This window comes from Giraffa tippelskirchi, chromosome 1 (genome assembly GCF_054371585.1).
Source record: "Giraffa tippelskirchi isolate mGirTip1 chromosome 1, T2T-mGirTip1v1.2.pri, whole genome shotgun sequence".
Taxonomy (NCBI): Eukaryota; Metazoa; Chordata; class Mammalia; order Artiodactyla; family Giraffidae; genus Giraffa; species Giraffa tippelskirchi.
This window is the reverse complement of record NC_137275.1, coordinates 103253863-103274030: the sequence shown is the minus strand read 5'-3', so window position 1 is coordinate 103274030 and position 20168 is coordinate 103253863. Positions and strand designations below refer to the sequence as shown.

General features: G+C 54.3%; 2 protein-coding genes across 4 annotated transcripts in view; one reads left to right on the top strand and one right to left on the bottom strand.

The window, feature by feature from the left end:
• LOC145504501 (liprin-alpha-1-like) overlaps positions 1–20168 on the top strand; it is an 82589-nt gene that overhangs the window by 3868 nt on the left and 58553 nt on the right. For 2 of the 3 annotated variants that reach the window (XM_081485565.1, XM_081485512.1), the window contains exons 3-5: positions 15109–15175; positions 16612–16717; positions 17973–18047. In XM_081485565.1, the coding sequence (XP_081341691.1) occupies positions 18007–18047 (41 nt within the window). In that variant the 5' untranslated portion in view covers positions 15109–15175; positions 16612–16717; positions 17973–18006. Of the gene's footprint in view, positions 1–9616; positions 9811–15108; positions 15176–16611; positions 16718–17972; positions 18048–20168 lie in introns of those variants that run through there. The other variant, XM_081485558.1, reaches the window with a different exon arrangement.
• LOC145505548 (uncharacterized) lies at positions 521–10085 on the bottom strand. The gene is made up of 2 exons (XM_081487986.1): positions 9575–10085; positions 521–2142 (listed from the first exon to the last, which is right to left on the bottom strand). Exon 1 carries the CDS (start codon positions 10000–10002, stop codon positions 9604–9606), a length of 399 nt encoding a protein of 132 aa, XP_081344112.1. The 5' UTR covers positions 10003–10085; the 3' UTR covers positions 521–2142; positions 9575–9603.

Here is a 20168-nt window from a genome sequence, read left to right as displayed (position 1 = left end):
GATAGCCAGGGTAAGGTCCTGGGGCAGCAGCTTGGGGGGGGGGGCACCATTTCCACATCCATCTGGATACCACGTGGCGATGCCCAAATCAGAACCGTGTGAGCCAGGGACCCGTGGCAGTAAAAGTGACTAGGAGACTGACTAACTGACCTGATGGGATCTGAGAGCCGAGGGGCCCCACTAGGCTCCTCTGAGGGTCCTCAAGCTCTCTGGAGGCCTGGGGCGCTAGAACAGGGGGTCTGACCACTCTGAGACCTTGGGCGTGTGGTAAGGCCTCTTCCCTGGAGGATCCGGTGTCTGAGAAGGTGCAAACACCTCGTTTCTTAGTTTTTTTCTTGGTCTGTTTTAGGGCCATTTTGTAGAAAGTGATAAAGTATTGCTTTTACCCAAGTTAACCTCATCTATGAAAGGCACAGATGTATGTAAACTTTTGGGATATGAACTTACTGAAAATGACCTCTCTTACGGCAGTATGCATATTGCAGCAATATTGGGTGACTGATGCTGCAACTTGTATAGCTTTTTTTTTTTTTAATAAATTTATTTATTTTAGTTGGGGTCTAATTACTTTACAATATTGTAGTGGTTTTTGCCATACATTGACATGAATCAGCCATGGGTTTACATGTGTTCCCCATCCTGAACCCCCTTCCCACCTCCCTCCCCATCCCATCCCTCTGGGTCATCCCATTGCCCCAGCCCTGAGCATTTGTCTCATGCATTGAACCTGGAATGGTGTTCTGTTTCACATATGATAATATACATGTTTCAATGCTATTCTCTCAGAACGTCCCACCCTCACCTTCTCCCTCAGAGTCCATAAGACTGTTCTATGCATCTATGTCTCTTATTCTGTCTTGCATATAGGGTTATCGTTACCATCTTTCAAATTCCATATATATGCATTAGTATACTGTATTGGTGTTTCTCTTTGTGGCTCACTTCACTCTGTATAATGGGCTCCAGTTTCATCCATCTCAATAGAACTGATTCAAAGGCATTCTTTTTAATGGCTGAGTAATATTCCATTGTGTATATGTAGCACAGCTTCCTTATCTGTTCGTCTGCTGATGGACATCTAGGTTGCTTCCATGTCCTGGCTATTGTACACAGTGCTGCTTGTGTAGCTTTTATGTTCTCTTTCAAAGGAAAACTACTCCGGGTGTCACAGGAACATAAGAAAAGGAGCAGTTTTACCTGGAAGAAAAACAACAACTGGTTTCCTACTACGGTTTAATTCAGCTAATTTCATGAGCAGTGGTGGCCTTCTGGATGTCATTCATTCCAAAGCAGAGAACACCTTTGTTTTGTGTACTGTGATTGTTCAGAGCCTGAGGTTTGGAGATGGAGTAAATCTTTAAGAACTAGTCTTACAGAGAAAGAGTTATGGTGGTATTTCATCGATAATGGTCAGGTGACAAAAAGTAATTGCTATTCCAGGTCCTTTTGGACTGAAGAGTTTTCATTCTTAATCTGTGGTTTAAGTGCACAAAAGAGGAGAGACATCCTTAATGGCACCTGCTTTGAAACCAGTGCATGATTCCGTAAAGTACTCTGGACGGTTCTATTGCCTGAAATTATTTTTGAGCACCATTCTTTTCTAATGGTCTCTAACTGCAGCTTTGGGAGGAAAAGCTAGTGGGGAAGCCACTTGGATAGAGATGCGGGTGAGGACCTCAGGAGAACTGCAGGAAAAGATCTTATTTCTGGGCCTGGATCATTAGCTCTATGTGCCTTCCCTGGAGCTGAACACGGGGTGTTCCCAGGCAGTGCCTAATTGGACCAGCTGGTAGTGTTGGGCTGTGAGAGCTTGTACTTTATGAAGCTGAATGATTTCTAAGAAAGGGCTGGTGGGGTCACACATCACGTGCCGGCACTTCTGATGTGTCTCTTTCCCACATCCTGTGCAACACGTTTGAGGTAGAGGAACTGTCTCGAATGTTCAGTGAAGTCGGACACCTTTGTGATCAGAGACTAGAGAGCCCAGACCCTGTGCGGAGGTGTCTCAGAAGTTTGCCTGGAAACGGGAGGAGTTGGGGGGACTCACCCGGCCGAAGGCACCCAGGTAAGCCTCAGCGATGAGCAGCCTCTGGGCGTTGCAGCGCTGGGTCAGGATGTCGATCAGCAGGTCCTTGTCACAGCCTGGAAGAGAGTTGTGTTGGAGAGTGAGTGAGTGCTGTGGGTGCCACACTGCAGGTAGGGAGAGCCCACGGTGCAGGGGCCAAGGCCAGTGGGCCAGCTCGTCCCCTGGTGCTCCCAGTGGAGGGAGAAGGCCCAACGTGAGTGGAAGTTTCAGGGTACCCCTGCCGTGGCCGAGGTGCCTTCCGTCTCCCCCTCTCCTGCTGCTACAGACTTTTCTTTTAAAAGATTCAATACAAATAGAGGGGAGGAGAGAATGTGGCCTTTCTTCCATCCCCCTCCTACCCCACCAGCAAAAGGCTTCCCTGAACTCCACACGGATCCAGTTTGAACAGACCCCATGTCCTTCTCACCACACGGCTCTGAATGATTTACAATGTGCGTTGAGAGGAAAGTCACTGCTCTGGTCCTGCTGACAGCAGGTGAGACCACCAGGGTCCCTCTCTGTTTTGGAGAAAGAATTCCCCGCAGAAATGGAGTGAAGCAGGCACAGAAGTTATTGGCAGCACAGTTCACGCAAAGGGAACAAAGAAGCAGTTCATGTAGAGCAGGAGCAAAGCGGACACACAGACCCAGAGAAGACAGCAGGCAACGTCCCTAGTGAGGAGTGTGCCAGAGACGGGATTTAAATCACTCATGTGGGACACTTCTTCCAGGGCTGTGTTCCACTCTGGCCAGGTATCTCGCCTCTTTCCCCACATGTGACCTGTCCCAGCGCCCTCCCCATATACATGCTCATCTTTTAGCCAAGATGGATTCTAGCACAGAAGATTGTGGGAGGTTTGACAACATTTATTATGATGTGAGAGCTGGACCATAAAGAAGGCTGAGTATCGAAGAATTGATGCTTTTGAACTGTGGTGCTGGAGAAGACTCTCAAGAGTCCCTTGGACAGCACGGAGATCAAACTAGTCAATCCTAAAGGAAATCAACCTTGAATATTCATTGGAAGGGCTGATGCTGAAGCTGAAGCTCCAATACTTTGGCCACCTGATGCAAAGAGTCAACATATTGAAAAAGACCCTGATGCTGGGAAAGATTGAAAGCAGGAGGAGAAGGGGACGACAGAGGATGCGATGGTTGGATGGCATCAGCAACTCGATGGACATGAGGTTGAGCAAGCTCCAGGAGTTGGTGAAGGACAAGGAAGCCTGGCCTGCTGTAGTCCATGGGGTCGCAAAGAGTCAAACGTGACTGAGCGACTGAACAACAACAACTTATAGGATGGCGCCCCCTCCCTCTGAGACCCCTAAGGAGCCGCTTGCACACTGGTGCCTGGTGGGGCGGGGCCTCGTCTCCCCGCCCTCAGGAGGGACAGGTGTGCTCATCCTCTCTCTCACTCCCGCAGAGCTCGGCTCCTGCCACTGACTCCGTCCTTGGAGTATCAGGGAAGACACAGCTCCCGTTGAATCCACCTGACAAACTCCAGCTGCTCTACTCAGGGGCCCATCTGCCCCTTACTCAGTGCAGACTCTCCAGAGAAGGAAGAGTCTTGAGGGAGGGAGCTGTGAGAGGAGGGAATCCCGCCCCTGCTTTTAACAGGGGCTCTGCTCCTAGGCTCTGAGGCCTGCCCTTCCTCCTCCACCAACCCATCAACCTGGTAAAATGCCTGGATGTACAATCGCTGCGGGGAGATTGTGGTCATAAAGAACCACCTGCCAGTGCAGGAGACAAAAAAGACACAGGTTCAATCCCCAGGTTAGAAAGATCTTCTAGAGAAGGAAATGGTAACGCACTCCAGTTTTCTTGCCTGGAGAATCCCATGGACAGAGGAGCCTGGCAGGCTATAGTTCATGGGGTCGCAAAGAGTCGGACACTGGGCAGTTTAGCATGCATACATGCAGTCACAGTAGTGACCAGGAAGACCTCAGCAGCCCCTCAGCTTGACCAGTATTTAGATAAACTTCTCCTTATCATAAGCCTTCCATCTTTTCTTTTTTCTGAGAGCATTTACTTTGGAAAACTTGTGGTTGTAAATTCTTTCTTTACTCATTTGAGATGTAAATCTTCTCCCAACCACTTGCTGGATGGCTAGAAATGCCTTCCTCAAGGGCTTAGAATCCGCCCCTTTCAGCCACAGTCACTGAGTGAGACAGTTGCTGGCCCCGGGCTCTGTGGCAGGCAGAACCCTCAGTGCCAGTAGGCAGACTCGGGAGTCCTCATGGCGTGACCGGGCCCCCACCCTGTGTCCTCTGAACTACTCACTAGCTCAGCCCAGGGCTCAGACCTCGCCTGCCTTTATCCCAGAGGAGCTGGGGGCAGTCTCTCTCCTTTTGCAAGGGCATCCTGGCCTGTTGAGTTGTGTGTGGTACAGTTTTTCTCTGACGAATTATGGAGATGTGGAGAAAAGCGAGTTGAAGCGCTAGGATGTTAAGCAGATCATATTTTGGGGGTTTAAAGCCATCGTGGAAATGTGGGGATCATAGGAAGGTAATGAGTCGGGTGTGGAAACAGGCAGTGAGTGAGGGTGAGGATTGGATCAAGGTGGGTGAGTGTATCTCTGGAGACCCAGTGTGGGGCAGGGTGTCTATTCACGTCAGAGAGATGGTCTGGCAGCTGCAGAGTGGAGGTGGGAAGGCAGAGACTCTTCTCCAAAGACTGGAATTTCAGACTGGTGACAAAAAGGTGGCATGCAGTGAAGTGGCACTGAGCAGCAGGGTGCCCAGGCTCCCGGGTTAAGTCCTGGACCCGAGGGACATGAGATGCTTTTAGAGGAGTCTGTTGACTGCGTGATCCAAAATAAATGTAGTTTTAATAATAGGTAGAAGGTTTTTTGATATTGACCATCTGGTGATGTCCATGTGTAGGGTTGTCTCTAGTGTTGTTGGAAGAGGGTGATTGCCGTGACCGGTGTGTTCTCTTGGCAAAACTCTGTTAGTTTCATTCTGTACTCCAAGGCCAAACTTGCCTGTTACTGCAAGTATCTCTTGACTTCCTACTTTGGCATTCTAGTCCCCTATGATGAAAAGGACATCATTTTTTTTTTTTTTTTTGGTGTTCGTTCTAGAAGGTCTTGTAGGTCTTCATAGACTTCAGCCTCTTTGGCATTAGTGTTTGGGCATAGACTTGGATTACTGTGATATTGAATTGTTTACCTTGGAAACGAACAGAGATCATTCTGTAGTTTTTGAGATTGCACCCAAGTACTGCATTTTGGACTCATTTGATGACTGTGAAGGCTACTCCATTTCTTCTAAGGGATTCTTGTCCACAGTAGTAAAATGATCATTATCTGAATGAAATTCACGCATTCCAGTCTGTTTTAGTTCACTGATTCCTAAAATATCGACGTTGGGCCTTACGAAGCATTGCTAGGAACAAAGCTAGCGGAGGTGTTGGAATTCCAGCTGAGCTATTTCAAATCCTAAAAGATGATGCTGTGAAAGTGTTGTACTCAATATGCCAGCAAATTTGGAAACCCAGCAGTGGCCACAGGACTGGAAAAGGTCAGTTTTCATTCCAATCCCAAAGAAGGTCGATGCCAAAGAGTGTTCAGACTACCACACAATTGCACTTATTTCACGTGCTAACAAGGTTATGCTCAAAATCCTTCAAGCTAGGCTTCACATAGTGACCCTAGAACTCCCAGATATTCCAGCTGGATTTAGAAAAGGCGGAGGAACCAGAGATCAAATTGCCAACATGCACTGGATCATAGAAAAGCAAGAGAGTTCCAGAAAAACATCTATTTCTGCTTCATTGACTATGCTAAAGCCTTTGCCTGTGTGGATCACAACAAACTGTGGAAAATTCTGAAAGAGATGAGAATACCAGATCTCTTTACCTGCCTCCTGAGAAACCTGAATGCAGGTCAAGAAGCAACAGTTAGAAATGGACATAGAACAGACTGGTTCCAAATTGGGAAAGGAGTACATCAAAGCTGAATATTGTCACCCTGCTTATTTAACTTATATGCAGAGTTCAGTTCAGTCCTCAGTCGTGTCTGACTCTTTGCGACCCCTTCTCCACCTGCCTTTAATCTTTCCCAGCATCAGGATCTTTTCCAATAAGTCGTCTCTTCGCATCCGGTGGCCAAAGTATTGTAGCTTCAGCTTCAGCATCAGTCCTTCCAATGAACATTCAGAACTGATTTCCTTTAGACATAGTACATCACGCACAATGTCAGGGCAGATGAAGCACAAGCTGAAATCAAGACTGCTGGGAGAAATATCAAAAACGGCAGATATGCAGATGATACCACCCTTAGGGTGAAAATGGAAGAGGAACTAAAGAGCCTCTTGATGAAGATGAAAGAGGAGAGTGAAAAAGCTGGCTTAAAACTCAACATTCAAAAAACTAAGATCATGTCATCTGGTCCCATCACTTCATGGCAAATAGATGGGGAAACAGTGGAAACAGTGACAGACTTTACTTTCTTGGGTTCCAAAATCACTGCGGATGGTGACTGCAGCCATGAAATTCAAAGACTTTTGCTCCTTGGAAGAAAAGCTATGACAAACCTAGACAGCATGTGAAAAAGCAGAGACATGACTTTGTCAGCAGAGGTTCATCTCGTCAAAGTATGGATTTTTCCAGTCGTCATGTATGGATGTGAGAGTTGGACTATGAAGAAGGCTGAGCACTGAAGAATTGATGCTTTTGAGCTGTGGTGTTGGAGAAGACTCTTGAGAGTCCCTTGGACTGGAAGGAGATCAATCCAGTCCATCCTAAAGGAAATCAGTCCTGAATATTCATTGGAAGTGTTGATGCGGAAGCTCCAATACTTTGGCCACCTGATGTGAAGAGCAGACTCATTGGAAAATATCCTGATACTGGGAAAGATTGAAAGCAGGAGGAGAAGGGGATGACAGAGGATGAGATGGTTGGATGACATCACCGATTCGATGGACATGGGTTTGAGCAAGCCCCAGGAGATGGTCATGGACAGTGAAGCCTGGTGTGCAGCCCTCCATAGGGTGGCAAAGAATCAGAGACAACTAAGCAACTGAAGAACAACAAATAAGGTTTTTCAGTTATATATACATATTGATTTTGCTATCATCATACATAATTATTATAATGTGATTTTTGTTGTTATTCTGTTGGGATATTATCCACAATACACCTCTCTGAATTTTTCTCCGTGTTTCAAAGTTCATAGCAATCCTGGCTCATTTGTTTTCTAGAAGTATTTCAAAATATTTTCACATGGATCTCAAAAAATGTTATTCAAATATCAATTAAAATAACTGTAAACTTAGCAATCAATTTAGAGAAGTCACTAACAGGACATATCTGTTGAATTATTTTTGTGTTTTTCTTTCCTGAAAGATTTAGTAAACATTTGTATAGTTTTTGCCAATTACAAGAAACTTTATTTGGTTCCAATTATTCATATTTGTCTTTCTATCAATATTTCAAGTTATATTATTTTTATTTTGGTCTTAACAGAATAATTCCTTAATGAAACAGATGAGACTGAATTTTATGTGGACCTTGTGTCCAGAAAAATTATTGAACTCTCATGCTGCTGCTGCTGCTGCTAAGTCACTTCAGCCGTGTCCGACTCTGTGCGACCCCACAGACGGCAGCCCACCAGGCCCCCCCGTCCCTGGGATTCTCCAGGCAAGAACACTGGAGTGGGTTGCCATTTCCTTCTCCATTGCATGAAAGGGAAAAGTGAAAGTGAAGTCGCTCAGTCGTGTCCGACTCTTAGCGACCCCATGGACTGCAGCCCACCAGGCTCCTCCGTCCATGGGATTTTCCAGGCAAGAGTACTGGAGTGGGGTGCCAAAGAACATAGAATTCATGCAAGACTGAAAACAGCACACAGGAAGCCTCCTGTTAAATGTATCCTGACACAGGTAGCCAACTAGCTACTTGAATATCACAGAAAGGCAGTCAGAATTGTCCTTTTTTTTAATTGTTTAATTTTTATTATGTTTAATATTTATTATTGTTGATGTACAATGTTGTGTTACTTTATGCTGTAGAGCAAACTGAATCAGTTATACCTATACACTAGATTCTTTTCCCATGGAAGTCATTACAGAATATTGAGCCGAGTTTCCTGTGCTATCCAGTAGGCTCTCATGAGTTCCCTATTTTATATATAGTAGTGTGTATATGTCAACCACAATCTCTCAATTTATTACTTCCCCCCACGCTTCCCCTTTGGTCACTGTAAAGTTTGATTTTAAGATCTGTGAGTATGCCTTTTTAATTTTTCTGTGTTTATTTATTGGCTGTGCTAAGTCTTAGCTGTGGCACACAGGGTCTTTGTTGAGGCAAGTGGAATCTTTAGCATCTTAGTTGCGGCCTGTGCGATCTAGTCCCCTGATCAGGGATTGAACCTGGGCCCCCTGCATTGGGAGCACAGAGTCCTAGCCACTGGACGCCCAGGGAAGTCCCTATGAATCTGCTTGAGACGTCACTCTTCACCCATCAGACTAGTGGACACTCGGACGTTTGCCGAAGTGGTCTGCAGGCAAGGCCGTGGTGAACAGGCAGTGGTCAGCATTGCTGGTGGGCATCTGGGCTGGCGAAGCCCTTTGAGAGGCAACAGGGCTGTGTCCACCAGAATTAGGAATGTACAGCCCAGTGATCTCACTTGCCGTGATGAATACCTTAGACACAGCAGGTAGAATGTCGCATGTGGAAGCTTGCAACGCTTTAATAGCCAAATACTGGAAGCACAGGGTCTATCGTTCGGGTCCTGCTTCAGTTGTGTGGCATCTGTCCAGGACAATGCCATGAGATGTGACACATGAGAGCGATCCGTATCACACCTCTCCTCTGCCTGAGACCCTCTGACGGCTGACTGTGGCCCCCTGATTTCCCTCCCCTCCTTTGACAGTCCACCTTGCTTTTCTCCAGTCGCATGGCTTTTCCCTGTACCTCAATCATGCGGGTCAGCCTCCCACCTCAAGGCCTTTGTACAAGCCATTCCCTTAGCCTCCCCAGAGAATCCCAGCGCTCACCCCCTCACCACCGTTAACTCTGCTTAAATGTCACGTTCTCCACAAGGCCACCTCTGACCACTCCATCTAAAATCTAAGTCCCCACCTGCCATTTCCAGTCTCCATTATCTAGCTCTATGTTTTCAATTACTCTTATTATATTCTAACACAACATATAACTTATATGTTTATTGTCTGCTTTATGCGCCTCCCCCAAGATATCGATGCCATGGGGCAGAAACTGTCATCCGTTTTGTTGACTTCCATAACCCTAGGATATACCACACCTCCTTCCCCCACCAGACCCAGGCACAGCCCTTCTCCTCCCAGCAACACCCCCCCCCCCCCGCCAGGACACACCCCTTCCCCCTCCCCAGCACCCCCAGTGAGACACCTCCTGCCCCTCAGCTGCAAACCCGGGACACACCCCCTCCCCTCTCCGCAGTCCCAGGACACACCCCTCCCCAGCCCCAGGGTACACCCTCCCCAGCCCCCAAGACACACCCCTCCCCCTCCCCAGCCGCCCGAGGACACACCCTTCCGCTCCCCTCCGTGAACCCGAAGCTCAGGCCCCCTCCGCCACAGGCCGACTGAACAGAGAAGTCTTTCCACCGCCCTCGCCCCGGCTCCTGGCCGCCGGTTGCGCGCTCTCCGTCCCTGGCGCTCCGCCAACGAGACCGAATTCTGAGGCCGGCGCTGCGAGCCGAGCAGGACTGAGTCCTGAGGCCCGAGACGAGCTGTTTCCGGGCAGGAGGTGTCTGCGGCGAGGCCGGTTAGTGCGGGCGGCGCGGAGCGCGGGTCGTGCGGGGCCGGGGCGGTGGACGCGCGGGGCCAGGGGGCGCGCGGAGTCCCGGCCGACTTCCGGCAGGTCAGCGGGGCCGGGGCAGGGAGTGTTCCCGCCTGTCCTTCCTCCTCCGTTGGCTCTGGGGTCGGGGAGGGGGTCCTGTGCCCTAGACTTCTCCATGGTTAGAGCAGCGTTGGGGGAGGGGAGAGAGGCAAGAGGCTGAGGTTGAGTTGCTCAGCTGTGTCCAGCTCTTTGTGACTCCGTGGACTGCTGCACGCCAGGCTTCCCTATCCATCACCAACTCCCAGAGTCTACTCAAACTCATGTCCATTGAGTCAGTGATACCATCTAACCATCTCATCCTCTGTCGTCCCCTTCTCCTGCCTTCAATCTTTCCCAGCATCAGGGTTTTTCAAATGAGTCAGTTCTTCACATCAGGTGGCCAAAGCATTGGAGTTTCAGCATCAGCATCAGTCCTTCCAATAACTATTCAGGACTGATTTCCTTTAGGATTGACTCATTGGATCTCCTTGCAGTCCAAGGGACTCTTGAGAGTCTTCTCCAACACCACAGTTCAAATGCATCAATTCTTCAGCACTCAGCTTTCTTTATCGTCCAACTCTCACATCCATACATGACTACTGGAAAAACCACAGCCTTGATGAGACGGGCCTTTGTTGGCAAAGTGATATCTCTGCTTTTTAATAAGCTGTCAAGGTTGGTCATAACTTTTCTTCCAAGCAGTAAGCGTCTTTTAATTTCATGGCTGCAGTCATCATCTGCCGTGATTTTGGAGCCCAGAAAAATAAAGCCAGCCACTGTTCTCACTGTTGCCCATCTATTTGCCATGAAGTGATGGGACCGGATGCCATGATCTTACTTTTCTGAATGTTGAGTTTTAAGCCAACTTTTTCACTCTCCTCATTCACTTTCAAGAGGCTCTTTAGTTCTTCTTTTCTTTCTGCCATAAGGGGGATGTCATCTGCATATCTGAGGTTATTGATATTTCTCCCGGCAATCTTGATTCCCGCTTGTGCTTCATCCAGCCCAGCGTTTCTCATGGTGTACTCTGCATATAAGTTAAATGAGCAGGGTGACAATATACAGCCTTGACGTACTCCTTTCCCTATTTGGAACCAGTCTGTTGTTCCATGTCCAGTTCTAACTGTTGCTTCCTGACCTGCATACAGATTTCTCAGGAGGCAGGTCAGATGGTCTGGCATTCCCATCTCTTTCAGAATTTTCCACCGTTGATTGTGATCCACACAGTCAAAGGCTTTGGCATAGTCAATAAAGCAGAAATAGATGTTTTTCTGGAACTCTCTGGAATATTTAACTTGGGTAGTAGAAGCACGCAGAAGCGAGGCGGCTGTGACGCCTCGGCGCAGAAGCGTGGCCGAGAGGAGCTAGGCCGGGCAGGGGGCTAGGCCGGGCCGGGGACTGGGGGCGGCGGCTGACTAGGGCGAGGCGGGGCCGTGGGCCGGTGGCCAGGGGAGACGGCCGACAGGGGCTAGTCCCGGCCGGGGGCCAGGTGCGGCGTCCGACAGGGCCTAGGCCCGGCCGCGGGCCAACGGCGGCGGCCGACATGGGGCTAGGCCCGGCCGGGGAACGGGGGCGGCGGCCGACAAGGGTCTAGGCCGGGCCGGGGGCCGGGGGCAGCGGCCGACAGGGGCTAGGCGGGGCCGGGGGCCGGGAGTCGGAGGCCAGGGGCCGGGGGCGGCGGCCGACAGGGGCTAGGCCGGGCCGGGGGCCAGGGGCGGCGGCCGACAAGGGTCTAGGCCGGGCTGGGGGCCGGGGGCGGCCGACAAGGGTCTAGGCGGGGCCGGGGGCCGGGGGCCGGGGGCGGCGGCCGACAGGGTCTAGGCCGGGCCGGGGACCGGGGGCGGCGGCCGACAGGGGCTAGGCGGGGCCGGGGACCGGGGGCGGCGGCCAGGGGCCGGGGGCCGGGGGCGGCGGCCGACGGGCTAGGCCGGGCCGGGGACCGGGGCGGCGGCCGACAGGGGCTAGGCCGGGCCGGGGGCCTGGGGCGGCGGCCGACAGGGGGCTAGGCCGGGCCGGGGGCTGGGGGCCGGGGTCGGTGGCCGACAGGGGCTAGGCCGGGCTGGGCTCCGGTGGCCAGGGGAGGTGGCCGACAGGGCCTAGGCCGGGCCGGGGGCCGTGGGCCGGGGGCGGCGGCCGACAGGGCCTAGGCCGGGCCGGGGGCCTGGGGCGGCGGCCAACAGGGGGCTAGGCCGGGCCGGGGGCCGGGGGCCGGGGGAGGTGGCCGACAGGGGCTAGGCCGGGCCGGGGGCCTGGGGCGGCGACCGACAGGGGGCTAGGCCGGGCCGGGGGCCGGGGGCCGGGGGAGGTGGCCGACAGGGGCTAGGCCGGGCCGGGGGCCTGGGGCGGCGGCCGACAGGGCCTAGGCCGGGCCGGGGGCCTGGGGCGGCGGCCGACAGGGGGCTAGGCCGGGCCGGGGGCCGGGGTCGGTGGCCGACAGGGGCTAGGCCGGGCTGGGGTCCGGTGGCCAGGGGAGGCGGCCGACAGGGACTAGGCCGGGCCGGGGGCCGGGGGCCGGGGGCCGGGGGCCGGGGGCCGGGGGCGGCGGCCGACAGGGCCTAGGCCGGGCCGGGGGCCTGGGGCGGCGGCCGACAGGGGGCTAGGCCGGGCCGGGGGCCGGGGGCCGGGGGAGGTGGCCGACAGGGGCTAGGCCGGGCCGGGGGCCTGGGGCGGCGGCCGACAGGGGGCTAGGCCGGGCCGGGGGCCGGGGGCCGGGGGAGGTGGCCGACAGGGGCTAGGCCGGGCCGGGGGCCTGGGGCGGCGGCCGACAGGGCCTAGGCCGGGCCGGGGGCCTGGGGCGGCGGCCGACAGGGGGCTAGGCCGGGCCGGGGGCCGGGGTCGGTGGCCGACAGGGGCTAGGCCGGGCCGGGGGCCGGGGTCGGTGGCCGACAGGGGCTAGGCCGGGCTGGGGTCCGGTGGCCAGGGGAGGTGGCCGACAGGGACTAGGCCGGGCCGAGGGCCGGGGGCGGCGGCCGACAGGGCCTAGGCCAGGCCGGGCCGGGGGCCTGGGGCGGCGGCCGACAGGGGGCTAGGCCGGGCCGGGGGCCGGGGGCCGGGGGAGGTGGCCGACAGGGGCTAGGCCGGGCCGGGGGCCTGGGGCGGCGGCCGACAGGGCCTAGGCCGGGCCGGGGGCCTGGGGCGGCGGCCGACGGGGGCTAGGCCGGGCCGGGGGCCGGGGTCGGTGGCCGACAGGGGCTAGGCCGGGCTGGGGTCCGGTGGCCAGGGGAGGTGGCCGACAGGGACTAGGCCGGGCCGAGGGCCGGGGGCGGCGGCCGACAGGGCCTAGGCCAGGCCGGGCCGGGGGCCTGGGGCGGCGGCTGACAGGGGGCTAGACCGGGCCAGGGGCCGGGGGCCGGGGTCGGTGGCCGACAGGGGCTAGGCCGGGCCGGGGGCTGGGGGCGGCGGCCGACAGGGCCTAGGCCTGGCCGCGGGCTGGGGGCGGCGGCCGACAGGGGGCTAGGCCGGGCTGGGGTCCGGTGGCCAGGGGAGGTGGCCGACAGGGACTAGGCCGGGCCGAGGGCCGGGGGCGGCGGCCGACAGGGCCTAGGCCGGGCCGGGGGCCTGGGGCGGCGGCTGACAGGGGGCTAGGCCGGGCCAGGGTCCGGGGGCCGGGGTCGGTGGCCGACAGGGGCTAGGCCGGGCCGGGGGCTGGGGGCGGCGGCCGACAGGGGGCTAGGCCGTGCCGGGGGCCGGGGGCCGGGGGAGGTGGCCGACAGGGGCTAGGCCGGGCCGGGGGCCTGGGGCGGCGGCCGACAGGGCCTAGGCCGTGCCGGGGGCCTGGGGCGGCGGCCGACGGGGGCTAGGCCGGGCCGGGGGCCGGGGTCGGTGGCCGACAGGGGCTAGGCCGGGCTGGGGTCCGGTGGCCAGGGGAGGTGGCCGACAGGGACTAGGCCGGGCCGAGGGCCGGGGGCGGCGGCCGACAGGGCCTAGGCCGGGCCGGGGGCCTGGGGCGGCGGCTGACAGGGGGCTAGGCCGGGCCAGGGTCCGGGGGCCGGGGTCGGTGGCCGACAGGGGCTAGGCCGGGCCGGGGGCCTGGGGCGGCGGCCGACAGGGGGCTAGGCCGGGCCGGGGGCCTGGGACCGGGGTCGGTGGCCGACAGGGGCTAGGCCGGTCCGGGGCCCGAGGGCGGCGGCTGACAGGGCCTAGGCCTGGCCGCGGGCCGGGGGCGGCGGCCGACAGGGGGCTAGGCCGGGCCGGGGGCCGGGGGCGGTGGCCGACGGGCTAGGCCGGGCTGGGGGCCGGTGGCCAGGGGAGGTGGCCGACAGGGACTAGGCCGGGCCGGGGGCCTGGGGCGGCGGCCGACAGGGGGCTAGGCCGGGCCGGGGGCCTGGGACCGGGGTCGGTGGCCGACAGGGGCTAGGCCGGTCCGGGGGCCGAGGGCGGCGGCTGACAGGGCCTAGGCCTGGCCGCGGGCCGGGGGCGGCGGCCGACAGGGGGCTAGGCCGGGCCGGGGGCCGGGGGCGGTGGCCGACGGGCTAGGCCGGGCTGGGGGCCGGTGGCCAGGGGAGGTGGCCGACAGGGACTAGGCCTGCCCGGGGGCGGCGGCCGACAGGGCCTAGGCCTGGCCGCGGGCCGGGGGTGGCGGCCGACAGGGGGCTAGGCCGGGCCGGGGGCCGGGGTCGGTGGCCGACAGGGGCTAGGCCGTGCTGGGGGCCGGTGGCCAGGGGAGGTGGCCAACAGGGACTAGGCCGGGCCGGGGGCCGGGGGCGGCGGCCGACAGGGGGCTAGGCCGGGCCGGGGGCCGGGGTCGGTGGCCGACAGGGGCTAGGCCGGGCCGGGGGCCGGGGGCGGCGGCCGACAGGGGCTAGGCTGGGCCGGGGACTGGGGGCCGGGGTCGGCCGCGAGAGGAATTACCCAAGGCCCAAGGTAAGAGAAACCCAAGTAAGATGGTAAGTGTTGCGAGAGGGCATCAGAGGGCAGACACTGAAACTAAAATTACAGAAAACTAACTAATCTGATCACACGGACCACAGCCTTGTCTCTCTCAATGAAACTAAGCCATGCCGTGTGGGGCCACCCAAGACGGATGGGTCATGGTGGAGAGGTCTGACAGAATGTGGTCCACTGGAGAAGGGCGTGGCAAACCACTTCAGTATTCTTGCCTTGAGAACCCCATCAACAGCATGAAAAGGCAAAAAGATAGGACACTGAAAGATGAACTCCCCAGGTCAGTAGGTGCCCAATATGCTAATGGAAGCAGATATAGATACTACCTACATCTTTGTTGTGTTTTTTTTTTTCACTCAGGTGCCAGTTCAACAGATTCTGACAGTGAAAGTTTAGCTTGCAAATTGAAGCCTGGAGCCATGCCACAGTAAGTGTGTATGATTCCGTCCGTTTAAGTAGAAAATGTCAGCAGACTTGTGCTCAGTGACGCCGCTGGTGTTGTGCGCTGAAGGAAGAGGTCAGCTGATGTCAGTGAGAGATCAGATGCTTGAGCCTGGAACAGAGTCTTTGACTTTTGAACTTTGAAATCCGCATTTCATCCTCAGTGTCCCCAAATCTAACCATCCACAATGTTTGTTCCAGTGCCAACTGACTGCTTATAAATATGTAGAAGGAGCAGTCACAATGAGAGAAAATGACTGACATCAGTACTAAAATGTAAATGACAAACAACTTGTCACATAAATTAGAAAATATCTAATTAGGCTAGAAATGGGTTTCCATTTGGATCAAGTGTATCTCCAGTTAGATCATGTCATGAAAATCTCAAAATGTCATTGTCCCTACAAAGACATAGGGATTATTAGTAATATGTTAGGATCTTAATTATTTTGCAAAGATAAAATCTACCAAGAGTTTGTAGAAAACTCCATGAATATTGAGACTGTGCTAAGAAATTTGTTTGATTTACTAGTATATACATAACAATCATAGCCATTCAGCCTCAAATTATCACTGAGCATTCATGTTAAAGGGGGCTTCCCTGGTGGCTGAGTGGTAAAGAATGTGCCTGCCAATGCAGGAGACATGGGTTTGATCCCTGGGTTGGGGAGATCCCCTGTAGGGGGGCATGGTAACCCACTCCAGTATTCTTGCCTGGAGAATCCTATGGGCAGAGGAACCTGGTAGACTGCGGTCCATGGGGTGGCAAAGAGACATGACTGAGTGCTAACTGAGCATATGTGTTAAAGGGCTCTTAATAAGATCACATACTCTGCTACCTGTGCATTCCGACAAGGATCTCAAGTTTAGTGAAGTTCCATGACTCGCTTGAGATTACACAGCCTGTGACTTAGCAAAATTGGACCTAGAAACAGCTCTTAACTTTTATGCACTAAGAAAAGACCACAGTCCAAGACATGCTCAACTTTACACAATGGGAAACTGGAATAAAGAGCAGTTGCTGGACTGAAAAGCAACCACCAGAACTTTGAATTAAATATCGAAGGCTGTTCCTAAACATTTCCTAAACATATCTGCTTACTGCTCCAGACTGGGCTTTTCTAAGTATTATCTTTTGTCTTAGGATTTTCCAGTTCAATACTTTCTGCTTTCTAATAAGAGCTGAGATACATAGTTAGTACTTTCATCTGTGTGTTTATTTTGCTGCTGTCTGTGGGCCCCTCTGAATATATACTGAGCACCACTGTTCTAACTGTAGGTTGTGGGTCCCCATTTCTGAAGCAGTTCCAGTTGAAGCAGATTAAGCAAACATAAAGAAACTGGCCTGTTCTGTGGCAGTATTTCAAAGAATAATTCCTGCTTAAGAAATTCTGACCCAAGACTTCACTCCTTACTTTGCAGAGCTCAGAAGAAAACCACTTCTATGTCCTTGACCACTGGATCATCATCTCCAAAGACAAGAGTGACCACAGCTGTGATCCAGCCTCTGTCAGTCCCTGTTGAGCAGGTGAGCCCTATCCACAGTCCGAGAGGAGTCAGACTCTTTAGCATAAAGACCCCAGTTAGTCCTCCCCTGAAATATCTCCTCAGTGGACACACAACTGGGAGGAAAGAAAATGATAAGTTAAGTTCTTCCTTTTAATGCACTAAAAATAATTTTTAATCCGAGACACACCACTGATTAATCAACATCTGCATTTCCTTTGAGAATTCCTTTTTCTCACAGCTAATACTCTGATAAAGTGGTATCTGTGTTGGCTGTTACTGCTTGATTCTCCCTCACATATGTGCCATCTTCCACGTAGCCAAATTCGTTAGCTCATTTAAAAGAAAGCAGAAAAGGAGAAAAGTCCCCCTTATCCACAAAGTCCACCCGATAGAGCTCAGAAGTCCACCTATCCTCTGCGAGCTTAACAGATAATATGGGAATATTCAGATTCCTTCACGTCACTGTGCATTTTCATCCTGCTTTCGTTTCATTGTAAAACTGCTTTATCCAAGAACAACAGTATCCACAACTGGGTCATTGTAGTGAATTCACTTTGCAAACACAGGAAACCTGAAGCTTTTTTTAAGTAAAAAATTAGAATCTAGATGTCTCTAAATGAGATGTGATACTTTGCCTTGGTGCTGTGGTGGGCATCTGTAAACCCAAGCCTCTTGCAACATGAGCGCATTCTTGAGTCATAAGTGTGCCCTCCAGCCACTGAGCGCCCATGGGTGTTTTAGAAATGACAGGGCTCCCCTGGTGGCTCAGTGGTAACGAATCCGCCTGCAGTGCAGGGAGACCCGGGTTCGATCTCTGTGTTGGAGAAGATCCCCTGGAGAAGGGAATGGCAACCCACTCCAGTATTCTTGCCTGGAGAATTCCATGGACAGAGGAGCCTGGCGGGCTACAGTCCATGGGGTCGCAAAAGAGTTGGACACGACTGAGCGACTAGCTCTTACTTACTCTGTGGTATGTTGGGTATGCAAACCATCGAGAAAGCACATCTGAGATGAGACACTAGGAAAGAGCCAAGCAGTAGAAGTCATTCAGAGGTGGCATGTATAGTAGAAACTCCCTGTCAACCCCCAAAGCAGAGTGGACTTTACAGAAACCATTCTGTGCACCAGTGGACTTGTTTCGTGTTTGCTATGTAAGCACTGGTAGGTGTGCGATGAATGCTTAGCCCTGTCAGTGGCCATGCTATCACCCACGTGGGTCCATGTTTCCGTGGTTTGCGTGTTCCGAGTCTGACCCACGTGCCTCTGCCCTCCAGGCCCCCAGCCCCACCTTGTTCCTCTGCCGGCCGGATGGACCTGCTGCCGCCTGCCTCCCGCCTGTCTTCACCAAGGTCAGGCAGCTGCATGTCTCATCCTCTGAGTTTGCTCTGGGCCTTTGATTCCATTCTCCTGTGGCTTCATGTATAGTCTTTAAACATGAAAACGAGTGATGAACGGGTTCATCTCAAGGTTACCTGTGGGGCTAAACAGATACTCGGTGCACAGCTGCTGTGTGACCATGATCATATAAAGGTCTGCGAAAGGTGGGCCTGATAGAGCTCAGAACAGACTGGGAACACCAAACAGTGCATGGGAGGAGACAGAATGATGGATGGGAACCTGGGAAAGCAGCAAGGTTTGTAGATGGTTTCAAAACCAACTGACAGATTTTCAGTTTGTCTCAGGGGGTGTTTTGCATCACCAGGCATGATGACATTGGTCAGCTGGTCAGCTCAGCTCAGAAATGGTCCCGTGGGGTGTTTCTCCTCTGTCTCCTCCCCACCTCTTTCCGAGAAAATTGTAAATGTTCTAATTGGAGTTGAGTTGATTTATAGTGTTGTGTTAGTTTCAGGTGTACAGCAAAGTGATTCAGTTATAGATGTAGTTTTTTTCAGATTCTTTTTCCTTATCGAGTTTTAAAATACATTGAGTAGAGTTCCCTGTGTAATACAGTAGGATCTTGTTGGTTATCTACTGTATATAGACTATATTGTGTACACGTCAGTCCCGTCTCCTAATTTATCCCCCCCTTTCCCCTTTGCTAATGGTAGAATTTGTTTTCTGAGTGTGTGAGTCTATTTCTGTTTTGAACGTAAGTTCACGTGTATCATTTTTTGATGGAAAGATATTTAAAAGGCACAGTTGAAGAGGTGCCCCATGCCTGTGTACCAGCGTACTGTCGGAAGTCATGCCCCCAGCCCAGCTAAGTTGAGTGTAGTATTCCTCAAATTGCAACAGATCCTCATTTTTATCTCTGTTTGTTGTTGAGCTTGGCAGGCTGATTCTGAACCTTTTGTGGTTTCAAAAGTGGCTGAGAGCAGCTGGGGTCCTCCTGCAGGGGCAGGCTGAGATGGTGTTAGGATGTGAGATGTCAGGACTCCCTAGACCAGAGCGCCAGGAGGGCAGGGCTGGCTCAAACCTGGCCAAACAGCAGGACGAGGCCCCGAGAGCGCCCACAAGATGCCCCAGCAACCCGAGGGTCCCTGGGCAGGGTGGGTTCTTCAGAGGTGGGCCCCGGCCTCACCCATCTCACAGGATCAACCCCAAGTAACAGGACGAATGTGACAGTGGCTTCTGTAGTCCATTCTCTGAAATCTGTGAATCTTCCACAAGGCAGCCGCGAAGAGCCTCTGTCTGTCTTCATCCAGGGAGTGATGCTTCCTCCTAAGCCAGCCTGCAGCCAGCTTGGTTAAAGACCTCTTCCTACAGAGTGTTTACGGAGGACACAGTCAATGAATGAGGGCTGTTGACAACAACAGTGAGGGTCCACCTCCCCCTACCCAGGATAAAATACCCAAAGAAGGAAGAAGTCACGTCCTGCCTATGAACAGCGATGTCGGGATAACAGCCCACGGGGCATCTATCCGTGCTCAGAGCAGGAGTCGTTCACAGAGCGGCCGGCGTGACTATTGCATGGAGCGCAGGAGCTGTTGACAAGCAGCCCCATCCGTGAAGTCTGTGGGAGCTGCTGAGTTGTTGTCGGAACGCTGTTGGTTTTGGAGCCAGGGCCCCACGCACCTCCGGGCTGAGGTGTCACACCGTCCTGGGGTACCCAGCGGAGAGAGACCTGAGACACTCCTGTCTCCCTCAGGGCTGCGAAACTCCTTCGGGCCAGCCACAGCCCATCCGTGTCCGCACAGTGCAGTCCAGCTCCTGGGGCAGAGACCCCAGCACACTGTCCCCTTCAACCCAAAGGGAGCCATGAGGCATGCTCTGAGCCTGATAGAAAAGGAAACCAGGATTCCACATTTTTCTAAAGCTTGAGTTCGTAAGTCGCAAACAGTAGAGTGACTGTCCTCGCCTGCTGTGCCGGCCTCTTCCTCCTCGCTGGTGCCTGCAGCACCCTTCCCCTGGGGGCGCTGTCCCTCCCTGCCCTGCCCCGTCCTTCAGGGCCTGGGCTCTGCCAGTCCTTGGGCACCTCCATCCGTGTCCCCTCACGCCCCTGGTGGGGTTCCCTGGGGCTGAAGCCGGGG